The sequence below is a fragment of the Malaclemys terrapin genome, chromosome 8 (genome assembly GCF_027887155.1).
Source record: "Malaclemys terrapin pileata isolate rMalTer1 chromosome 8, rMalTer1.hap1, whole genome shotgun sequence".
NCBI lineage: Eukaryota > Metazoa > Chordata > Testudines > Emydidae > Malaclemys > Malaclemys terrapin.
In genome coordinates, this window is record NC_071512.1 from 91,234,157 (window position 1) to 91,246,310 (window position 12,154).

Here is a 12,154-nt window from a genome sequence, read left to right on the forward strand (position 1 = left end):
TCTTGAGAAAAGAAGACTGAGCGGGGCCCTGATAATCTTTGAATACATGAAAAGCTGTTATAAAGAGGATGGTGATCAATTATTCTCCATGTCCACTGAAGGTAGGACAAGAAGTAATGGGCTTAATCTGAAGCAAGGGAGATTTAGGTTAGATATTAGGAAGAATCTTTCAAACTACTGGAGGACAGGTAAGTACTGGAATAGGTTTACAGGGGATGTTGTGGAGGTTTTCACTGGAGGTTTTCAAGAACAGATTAGACAAACATTTGTCAGGGATATCTAGATATATTTGGTCCTCCCTCAGTGTAGCAGGCTGGAGTAGATGACCTATCAAGGTCTCTTCCAGACCGACATTTCTATGATTTCCTCTGGAGATATAACTGTGAATCGAATTTAGGATAGCGGGATCTTTCTTGGAGATAAGCAGGAGCTATAGTATCCATCATATGCTGTATTTGTTCCTAGATCTCTCTCTCTCTCTCTTCAGATAAATAGAGTCAAATTTAGTCTTGCAAATTCAGATACATTACAGGCAGAAGCTTCTCTCCCCAGGGATGAAGTGAATTGTTTCCTTCATTCTGAAAGCCGTCTATCCAATACATTATTAAACTAATGTCACCTTTTCCCATTCTAGTATGTTGCAGTTAAAGTCAGTCCAGTAAAAACAAACTAACTTGCCACATGATTACAGTGTTAGAGAATTTCATAGTATACCTAGCCCAGATAATAAAAATGAAACACCTGATTTTTCAGACTGATAATCCACACTTAACTTACTTCCAGTTGGAAAAGGTCTTGGTAGCTTTGGAGAATCTAGACTGGAATTCACTGGCTGGACAGAACCCCATATCTCTGTCTGATCTAAAGGAGCTAAGAACACAAAAATAAATCACATACACCAAAGCAATACAAAATACTTAATTTCAATTATAGAATCCACTAATTAATTATGAATATCAATTTCTACCAGACAGAAGATACAAACATTCCATCGATACTTGGATTGGCACATGCTTCTCCCTGACTCAATGTCTGGCTGGAGCTGATGTTCCTTTTAAAAGGGTTTCAAACGCCTGGTCTATCTGCCTAATATAGAAAATCACATTCACAGAGAAAATGCCATGATGTTACATCCTCTGGGATGCTGTTTATATTTAACAGAGATACTCTCCAGGAAATTATATCCCTTGTGGTTCTGTTTATATTGGATTGAGGGGCCTACACCAGGAGCATACGATCTCCCCTGTGACTATGGTTTGGTTTGGTTTGTATCAGAAGTGTAAGTTCTTATGAAACTGATCACTGATTAAATTTTATTTTGCGAGAGGGTAATTATTTTGCATGCACTGGAACTACTAGTTAAATGTTTATCATCAATTTATAATCTGCAAACTGTGCCAGTTTCTATGTATTGTACAGGAAGGAGTTACCCAGGTGCAATGTCTCAACGGCAGGAAGAGTGATCAAGTAGACTTGTTGCACATTTGACCTTATTACAGAATTCACTTATTTTTTTTAAAAGGCTTATTTCAAACTAACATTCCCATTTTTAAAAAATGGCCAGGCTAGTCAACAAACAAGCAAGCAACCCACCCCTCTGTCAATTTTCATACCTTCCAACTTTTGTTCCTCAAATGCTGACTCCAGTGGTGGGCCAAACAGTGGGGCGAGGGCTGAAGGATCATCTGGGGCTTTTTTGCTGCAGGATAATACAAATATTAGCATAAGAAATGTAAGGAACAAACTGTAAATGGGCTTAAAGGATGAAGAGGTCCTGAGGTGTTAGCCTCTCGGTGCTATGTGTGGGATTAAAGGGCTAACTAGCATGCGTGCATACCACACTCTCTACTGGAGATACTGCCAGCATTGATCAAGTGTTGGACTATATAGCCTGCAAGCGGCTGACCCACAGGGAAGATGAAAACCCTTAGGTCTACTGATAATTGTCTGTACTGTCCTGTCGTTTGGACTACAGGGGTGTGAGGTGCAGCACACACCAAAGTGCTGTAACTGACCCATGTGGATGCTGCTGGCACAAACTAAAAAGTACCTGGGTTGCGTTAACGTTGTCCTGTTTGAAAAGGACTATGCTAATACAAACTAGGTTCCTTTTAGTTCATGCCTGCACTGTCCACACAGGGCAGATACAGAGCACTGCAGCATTTCGATGTGTGCTGCGATTCACCCCCCCCACCCATCCATAGTTGCACTACGGTGCACTGTAGACACAGCCAATGTGAAGATTCTTCTTTAGTTCAGGTGACAAGGATCTGCGCTATTATAGCAAAGGTGCCAGACCTGGGTGGCCACGGACCCATTAGATTGTTGCTCAAATAAATTTGTTAGTCTCTAAGGTGTCACAAGGAGCTAGGCACTAGAGAGAGAACTAATATAGACAGATTGCGTAGATAACTCCTGTTAATACAAACAAGTATTATTCTGGATATGAATTACTTGCACATCAGTGGCAGAACATCACCCTAAGGGCAGAACATCACATTAAATGTTTGGCTTGGCTATCTTTTTTCTGTTTCATTCCATACATTCCATAGCTTTATTCCAAAGATTAGAAGAGACCTGATTGTTTTATATCATCATGGGATCATCCCAACATGAATAAAGAAAACTAATATAAATGGCCTCAGCAGGCCTTTATTTCTGCATTTGCTTTCAGTATGCTTCTAGATCTACTGAGATTTGTATACAGTGCCTATCACCATGGCATCTGATATCGTTACAAAGTTATAGTCAGCATGAGAGGAAGCATCATGAATAAATACAATCACTGACACTTATATAAGATTTGATTGCCCTTTCAACCAAAGGTCCCAAATAAGATAGCTTGGTAAATGGATTACAAACAAGACAGACAATAGTGTGATTACACACTAGACACCCATCATTGAAATACAGCAAAGCCACCTGTGAAATGGAAGGTGGCTGTGCTAGTGATAACCAGACAGCTAAGCTGTCACAGGTAGGGAGCTAAATTTAGATAAATAAAGCTTTCTTATCAGCCTTAAAGCACACAGTGAACTCTTCAGGCTGGCACTGAGTCATCTTGACTCAGTAGGCAGAGGAATATATTAATATGATTTACTTTACTTCATGGAGGGCACTTCCACTTTTTTACATCATTCTTACAATTATGATTGGTTCCAGGAAGTAAGATGAAATGCTGGAGATGGTGTTTTTAAGAAATGCTTCTTTCCTGAAGTTGCTACCAAGAATGGTATCAAATCTACATAGTTTTGCAGATTTTCATGTACAAACCTAACAGGGTATCAGCTCCCAAAGTAGTTGTGGGTTAGGTAATAAGTTAACTGCTCATCTCTACCTTTGGTGCAAGGATGGATCCAAGACTAACATTTGTGCAATATCTAGATTAATTTACAATTTCTTTCATACTGACCTTACAAGTTCTGGAGTTGGTGTTGAACGCCTAGGTCTTGCTATCTCTTCACCTGTCGCATATGATAGTTCTGTTTAGATCAGTTCTCACTTGAGTTCTCTATCTCAATTTTTCATATGAACTACTCAAAGATGTGGATCACCTCAACTACATGAAACTAGCATGCACTTACATGCTAAAAATTAAACGTGGACACTATGACATAGAAGTCAGAGGCTGAGTGATCTCAAGCCATAATAAGGTGATGAAGTGTAATTCCGCTCCCCAATACATACAAATATATTAATCTCATCCCTCTACGCAGAGATTTACAGTATGTGTGTAACTCCTGTCTCATATTCCCTGAATATATGTATTCAGCAAGTCACCACATACCAAGCCCATTGTATAGCTGTCTGCGTAGAAAGCAGAATCTAATTGTCTGCTATCTAATTTTTCTGACTTGAGAGCACAAACGCGTAAGCACTAGCTTTGCCTTCTTTATTCCTCCTTATTAAAAATGTTGTGGTTGGGACTATTTGACATTCTAAGAAATATAGTCTGTTGAACAGGGTTGCATGCCACCAACTTAGAATGCTCCATGTGCCTTTTGAATTTAGAGGCATCATATCACATTAATAGTGGGGGGACCAGACAGCAAATGTGAAAAACCGGGACGGGGGTGGGAGGTAATAGGAGCCTATATAAGAAAAAGACCCAAAAATCGGGACTGTCCCTATAAAATTGGGACATCTGGTCACCCCACATTAATAGACTAAGTTAATTTTATAAGCAACACATTCTTGAAGGGTGGAACACTAGATACAGCAGTTCAACGGCACATGCATTACATCCCCCATCCATTTCAAGGATTCAGTCATTAATAATACAGTACCTAGAGTTCTCCTTTAAGAGTTACTCTTTGGGAAATGAAAGTTTAAGTGTACTTTGAAAACTACGTAGAGGAGCGCGTTTTGACATAAATTTGCCTTCTTTAAAGTTCACGAGAGAATCAGTCTTCTTGAGACACTATCTGTTCCTGCAAACTAAAAAATATATACTTACTGGATAAATTCCTTTTAATCGCACCCTGGAATTAGAAACAAACACTAAGGTTTAGGACCAGGTGAGCATAATTTATATGTAAAACAGGTAACAAAGCCGACATCTCAATTTGATTAAGAAGACAAGCATCAATACTAAGGAGTAAATGAAATTTGACTCCAATCCACCATCTATGCTGGTAATTACCTTTATGACACACATATACACGTTATGGAATCAGTTTTGCTCCTGAAGAGAATGGCAGGGGAGACAAGGATAGGGCATGGTTGAGGAATAGGTACTTAAATGCAATTGATATGAATGGCAGCCATTTTCAGGATTTTCATTTATTCCTACCACCTATCAGGGGTAGCACCTATTCCTGTGTTCTTTTAAGGCCAGCTCTCAAGCAACAGGGCAGGGGCAGCCATGGGAGAACACTTCAGAAGGGTCCCATGGAACATCTTCCGCAACAAGCTGCTCAATGCTTTCGTGTGTATGCTGGGCACAGTGTTCTTGCAATTAGCCTGAATCACCTTCTCCCTTCGGTTTTCTTCACCCTGTTGGACCGTGAGAACAACACTACACCATGCTCAGCAGCCCAATAACAAAGCACTGATGGCTTAGGCCTGCTTTCATAACTATAACTCATTCACACCGCTGCTGGACTGAACCCTGAGTGACTAATACAAATACATATGTATTTGAACAAAGAAGCATGTATATTGACTTCTCTCTGATACATCATTCAGAAGGTTTAAAAAAAAAACAAAAAACAAAAAAACAACAAAAACAAAAAACAAAAAAAAAACAAACAAAAAAAAACAAACAAACAAAAAAAAAACAACAAAAAAAAAACGTATACCAAATAAAGTGTACATTCATTTACTTCACTACAGATACGCAGAAAAAATGATTTAAGGCTAAATAAACCAGACCCCAACAACTAGTCAGCCATTTTCACAACAAATGTAAGGACTACAACATTGTAAGAGTTCTTACCGGGCTGCGCCTCTGTGATCAGCAAGAAGGAAGAGAGAACAGACACCTAGTCAGAGAATGACAGATCAGTAAACAGACTTGGGTAATATGAGATTTTTCTAATTAAATAAATAGTGTTTTGAAAAGTGAACTCCTGCACCCCCACTCCTACCCGAATTTGGGTTTTGCTCATTAATGGTGATGACCTTGACCCTGCTTTTTAGAAATTTACAAGGCTGTCAGGAATTTGGGGGGGTAAACTACATAAAACATTAGGCTCCAGAATCACAGTGGGATGGAAGATGTCTGTTAGGGAGCCTGAAGTTCCCAACTTTAGGTGTAATAAGTACACCACTCAGGCATCTCTACAAACATCTTCTCCCTCCCCTCATTCCTGTGGCAATGGAGCTCTCCTCCTCACAACTTAGTTCTGAAGTTAGAAACCTCTTTACAAGCACCTTCCCCTCTCAGGAGTACTGGGCAAGCAGATGGGCTCATTTCCTTTGCTCATGTTGTCCTCCAGGCTCCTCTGTTCTCAGCTACCATACTCCTCACAATACAACCAACTCATGGAAAGCAGAGGAGCTGGGAGAGTGCACAATGGAGAAGAGTTGTCTGAACCACTCACATAAGCAGTTTCAAGAGAAAAACCATGGGAGAAAATGCAGGAGATTTCTTGAGGAATCTTGAGAGATGGTATCCAACCTGTGGAGTCTTAACAGGTGTGCATCTGATCTCAAGATCAAGTTCCCTTCCTCTTGTTCTGTTTTTCTTGCTTGCAATAATTCCTCAGTTCTTTAGGACCATGCCATAAAATAAAGCTGAGTCAATGGATAATTTTTCAAGAGGCGGCAAACTAAAATGATCAACGGCACTATTTTAATTATTGTTAGGGGTCATCACAACGACAGAGAGTGAGAGAGAGAGCTGAACACTGGTGTGTACAACGCATTCCAGATTGTCCTTGAACCCAAGAAGCCAATGATTTAGGGCAGGCACAGTCCAGACATACGGATCTCTCTCTCCCTCTGAGATAGTAATATTAGAGCTACAGGGGATAGCTAATACTCAACATGTGTAGAGTGTTTTATATATTACATTTTTCAAAGTGCTTCACAATCAGTGCTCAGTGCACCTGGGAAGGAGGTACCATATTCTTATCCAAGTTTTACAGAAGAAGAAAATGAAAAGAGATAGAGGATTAAAGGCATGACTCTGAGGTGCTGAGCAACCTTAATTCCCTCTGAGCTGAGCTGTAAGAATGGTAAGTATTACCAATATTAGAGTGACTGGAGCTTACTGCAGGACTGGGGGCACGTGATTAGCCCAGAGTCATGATGAGATGCTATTAGAACTCATTAGTTCCAAGCTCAAAGTGTCAGGAACTAAGCACTAGGTCATGTTGCTTTGTTACAGTAAAAATATCTACCAGAAAAAACAACAGTGTGTCCTAGTGAGCCCTATAAGAATAAGCTCATTTTGTTCCTTGTTCCTGTAGCACCTGGAATTGTCTCTGCACAATTTTCAGCCACTTTAGCTTCCCTTACACTATGAGACTAATAAGCTAGAGTTAGAGGCACTTGTAATTCACAGTTCAAATCTCTGACCAACAACCCACTGAAGCACTAAGCTTAAAATAAGATATTAAAAAGCACCAAGTATCTAGCTTGGGGCACTAGCCTTTCAGCTCAAGACACCTGGAGTCAAAGCCCGGGTCAGATTCCAAGTGAACAGCAGTTGGCTGGTTTAATTTTAATCCACATTCGTAAATCACAAAATGCTGCAAAGCAATTTGGTAGATAATGATTGAAAGATTGACAGTTTCTTCTCAAGAAGAAAAATCAGGGAAGAGGCATCATTAGCGCTCACAGGACCCTTCCATGAGGAGGGAAAAAACCCAGGATTTAAAAAAAGATATATTAATATAAGCATAAACCCCAAAGATTTGAAGCATCATTTCCCCATTTAAAATATATATTTAATTTACCAGGCTATAGGAAGCCTTTTGTTAAAAGAAATTAAGTATTTTTGGGTGCTAAGTCAGGTGTCAAATGGTGTTTTAAAGACACCTCAAGTCTCATCCAACTCTACAAGGCAGGATAATGGGTTATGCATTCTATGTAGGGTGTTGTCTCATTCTGAGGCATCTTTAAACTTTGAGAACACTGCCATAAACAAGCCACAGACCTCCCCTGGGAAGAGATTCTTCAAACCCAAATCTTGTGAGGATAAAGAAACTGCAGCAGATCAGCAACTATTTCAAACACGTGGCACCTAAATACCATGGTGGTGAGTACATTATATATGCATTTGAGAAACAGAACTGGACTGAGAGGCAGTTGGTTTTGAATGCCAAGGTAACAATGAATTTTTTTAAAAAAGCTCTACAGGAGAAAAATAATTGCCATTAACAAAAAGAGGAAATATTTCCTTGGAAATTTTCAGTTGATTGAAATGAAAATCACGGGGTTTGAGAACATGCTGTCCTAGCTCAATGACGACCCTATTATCAATAAGGAAAAATACTTGTTAATGTGAGCCAATGTAAAAAGAGTGAGTGAGAATACTCAGCCAGAGGCGGAGCACAAGAAGAATGGATTATGGGGAGCAATTACCCCCTCCCACACACACATCCAAAAAAGGTCTGAACTTGTAAGGACACAGGAGTACCCAGAACCACTACTGTACAGAGGAAGACAACCCAGTAGCAGAACAAGAAAAGAATATAATAAGCCAACACCTTGGTGTATGCTTCAGAGGTATAATGGGGTAGAAAGTTGTACATATACATGGAGTCTATCAGTATTCTCTCCTAAGTGTCTTCCAATGAATATGAAAGCCCTAGGGAGGTTGTAGAATCTCTGTCACTGGAGATTTTTAAGAACAGGTTAGACAAACCTGTCAGGAATGGTCTAGTTATTATGTAGTCCTGCCTTAAGTGCAGGGGATTGGACTAGATGACGTATTGAGGTCCCTTCCAGTCCTACTTTTCTAGGATTCACTTCTACGTTTCTATGAAAATCCCTTCCCTATTTAAAGGACACTAAGTCCCAGTGAGAATCTTCTATGTGTGCACCAATCAGCTAAGTTACTAGCTTCACAGACCATGTTTGGACAACACAACACAGGTTGTTATTTCTTTGGCTCAGATTTTCTTTGGTATCACTATAACTTTACCTGCTGATACAAGCAATAAAGAAGATGCCAGCATATATCTTCAGCTGACAAGCTTGGTGCAGTGGGTGGGAGGTGGGGTATGCTTTGGTACTCTGAAGCTCCCTGATCCTGGGGTTAGGAACTCCAGCAACCTCAGATATCCTTTAAATTGCTCCTAGCTGCCTATGACTCCTAAGTGCTGTACCAGTAGCTGGGAACTATGAGAGCCCACTGGTGTTCCTGTCCACATCTCCTAGAGCTACTACATAAGGGTTCCTCCTCCTGCTGGAGGAATCCACAGAGGGCTGGATCAGCAGGGGTTTTTGGCTGCTGCGTGCTACCAGAGCAAAGCAAAGCAACCAGAGGAAGGCTGAACAAATGGCCTATTGTGTGTGCTTGTATATAATTAAATGTATATACATATACAGCAGGTGTGTGTTACAGCAGAGATAAGTTAAAACGTATGGATAAAACTAACAGTTTCATGAAATCAGTGATAAAGTTGAGAGTAAGGTACTACATATTCTTCAAAACCATTAATATTCTTCTCACACCTGCACAAATATCTGAAAGAGAGAGAGTCTCTTTGGGTTAATGAATTTGATACAAAGTATTAACCATTTTTGAAGACAATGCTAAGCTGAACTGTGGTGTATTTACTGCACCTAGTAATCGACAGTTCCGTAACTGGGGCAAGGACATCTCCCTTTTCCCTGCCAATACACACACATATTCGTAATGTCAAATGTCACATCAGAAGTGGAGGGGGAATTTTTCAGGGACCTGTAATCTGTAATCAAGTAAAGTTAAGTTCATCTAAGGGTTTAGAAGCAACTGGCGATGTTCCAAATCAAGAACCATACAAGTTCTTAGGACCTCTCTGCCACATAAGGTCGGGGATTTGAGATGTTCACATTTCTCAGTGTTTGAGGTTCTTCTGTAAAAAGAAACTGGAAAAGCCATGGTACATGTGCCATTATGGCCAATCATGCCAAAGTCACAAAAAAAGTAAATGAAGGGATCAATGTCATTTTCCCACAGTTTTCCAAGGAACCTCCTAAACTGCCTTTGAGGGTTTTTTGTTTTTTCCTTTGGTGTAGCCAACTGGTAAAAATCTTTTTCCTGTAATAAACAACTGCAACTTACTATCACCACGTATGCGTCAATCAAAATTGAAGTTACTCATGACATATCTCAGAGTTGTGTTTCAGTTATCTAGGTGTTCTGCAAACAGATGGTGTAGGGTTTTGGAACTTCAAATGCTATCAGTCAGACATGTCAAAATCACAACTGCCTTGGGCATACTCTTCTCGTTTCGCAAAGCTTCGCAGTCAGTTTGATGTACAATAAATACAGGACTGTTCAGCTGATGTTTTACTGGACTTTTACCACAACTCTGTGATATTTGTTAATGAATACTTGACAGTTCCACTCAAGGTAGTCTTTGCTAGGTTAGTCCTTTTTCTATGAATTCAGGAATCTGATATGATTAAGAATGTTTCATTAATGGGGTAGATGTGATAAATTTATTAGTCCAATGAGGCTTCTGTATTTGTGCAAGTTTGAGAAGAATTTTATTTGTTTAAAAAACAGAGAGCACTTCAGTGGTTTTACATAACAAATAGTCGGATTTGACTGAAACCTTCATTGCATACCTTTAGAGTGCCTCTCTCATTCTCCATCCCCCTAACCTTCCACTCCCCATTATCCCAGTGACATCTCATATTTTGGTCTTTTCCCTGATCCGTATTCTCCCCTTGTTCTGCACGTATTATTTCCATTAAGGTTAATGGGAGTTATGTGCACAATGAAGACTAGACCAGACCTCTGCATCTTTGGTTAGCTCATCTATCCTACCATGGGACAAGTCATCTCTCATTCTGAAGCAGGTAGGCCATTGTATGTATATGAATGCAGCTGTCTATTCTGCCCAGCAAGGGAAATAAGTAAAGCAGGAAAAAACCTATGTGAAATTCAACAGACCAGTGACAAAGTCCATGGGGTCACTGGGTAAACAAAAGTACCTTAGATAATTTAAGGCATGAGTGTTTTTTTAAAAGCCAGGAGAGCATTCAAATTCTGATTTAGATTTTCTAATAAAACTTGACTGTTATTTGTGAATGGTTATGCAGACAGCTAAGATCAAAAAGTCCCAGATTTCTGGAAAAGGAACAAAAGCCACATTGATACAGACACACCACCTGCAATACAGACAGACTGCAGGAAAGCTCCACCTAAAATTTACTAATTAACTTCAAGTTGAAGTTGCAGTGGTATGGAGAAAATGAATCAGAAAGGTATTTCTGTTATAGTGGGATGTTTATAGACCAGAACCTCAGCCAGTGTCAGATGCAATAGCTCCATCAACTTCAGTGGTGCGCTACCGAGTTAGGTGAGTTAAGGATCTGGCCCTACATTTTTTTCTACGACAAGGTCTATTTGCATAGTGTTCTTCTTAGTTAGCAAGTCCTCTTATAATTTATTTATTTGATCAAGGTAGTATTTTCTTCCATATTAAAAATTAAGATGCTTTGTAAAATGTACACATTATGGCATGAAAATTTATAACCAAGTATTTGGCAAGAACATATTAATGTTGTTAATGTTACTACAACAGCAAAGGTTACACTATAGAACTTTTGGTTTCCCCATCATCTGTTAACTGGACATGCAATGTAATGTGCATTAAACATGTCATGGGTGAAATCCTAGCCCACCCAGTAAATGGGAAAACTTTCATTGGCTACATTGGGAACAGGATTTCATCCCATAAATCTTTGGGCAAAAAACACCCTCAAACTTTCCTCTTCTCATACAACCAAAGGGGAAAATAATTAAATTTAATGGAAGCGAAACCTAGCTCATTTTAAAAATAGCTTTGAATTAAATCCACAGGAGAAAGAATAGACACCATCATTTGTAAACAATGATATACGGTATTTGCATTTTACATTTCAGTTCTACAGACAAGTGAAAAATGGACAGAGGAAACAGAAAAAACACCAAAGGAAAGTATTCTGTTAAAAAAAAAAAGTTACAAAAAGGTAGAAAAAGAGCAAATTATTTCTTACCGGACTTTTCCTCTAAAAGAATGCAGCCAAAATAAAAAAAGAAAATGAGAAAATAAGATATTTTCTAAAAGTAATTAACACAGAGAGAAACAAAAAGATCTACATCTATGGAAAGCAGCATTAAACGGACCTGTTAAACGGGCAGCAAAGTGGTAATATTTTATACAAACAGTCTGAATATTATTCAGGTAGACATAAGATTATAGTAAAAAATAGTATACAACAACACAGCACTTTTATTTAAACCATTTACAGAAATGATTACATGCTACTGGCATAGCTGGCTATTTCTAACTACACTCAAAGCTAATTTTCAATTAAAAGTTTAAATTCTTAAAAGGGTTTATACGACAGGAAAATAAAGTGCCATACTCTACAAGCTTTGACAAATGCAAGAATGATGAAAGGATCCGATCTCAAGAAGTTGCAGGCTTCTAAAAAAACATTGCACCTAAGACTCAGCACTCTAGCATTTTAGGCAGGCGATGGAGAAATAGAGCCCCGCATGACT

At 39.2% G+C, this 12,154-nt stretch overlaps 1 protein-coding gene across 1 annotated transcript in view; it reads right to left on the reverse strand.

Moving 5' to 3' along the window:
• Positions 1-12,154, reverse strand: part of SGIP1 (SH3GL interacting endocytic adaptor 1) — a 166,518-nt gene that overhangs the window by 63,886 nt on the left and 90,478 nt on the right. The window contains exons 8-13 of the mRNA XM_054037211.1: positions 11,644-11,655; positions 5,438-5,449; positions 4,457-4,481; positions 3,413-3,464; positions 1,614-1,699; positions 778-870 (exon numbers count right to left, since the gene is read on the reverse strand). Of these exons, the coding sequence (XP_053893186.1) occupies positions 778-870; positions 1,614-1,699; positions 3,413-3,464; positions 4,457-4,481; positions 5,438-5,449; positions 11,644-11,655 (280 nt within the window). The remainder of the gene's footprint in view (positions 1-777; positions 871-1,613; positions 1,700-3,412; positions 3,465-4,456; positions 4,482-5,437; positions 5,450-11,643; positions 11,656-12,154) is intronic.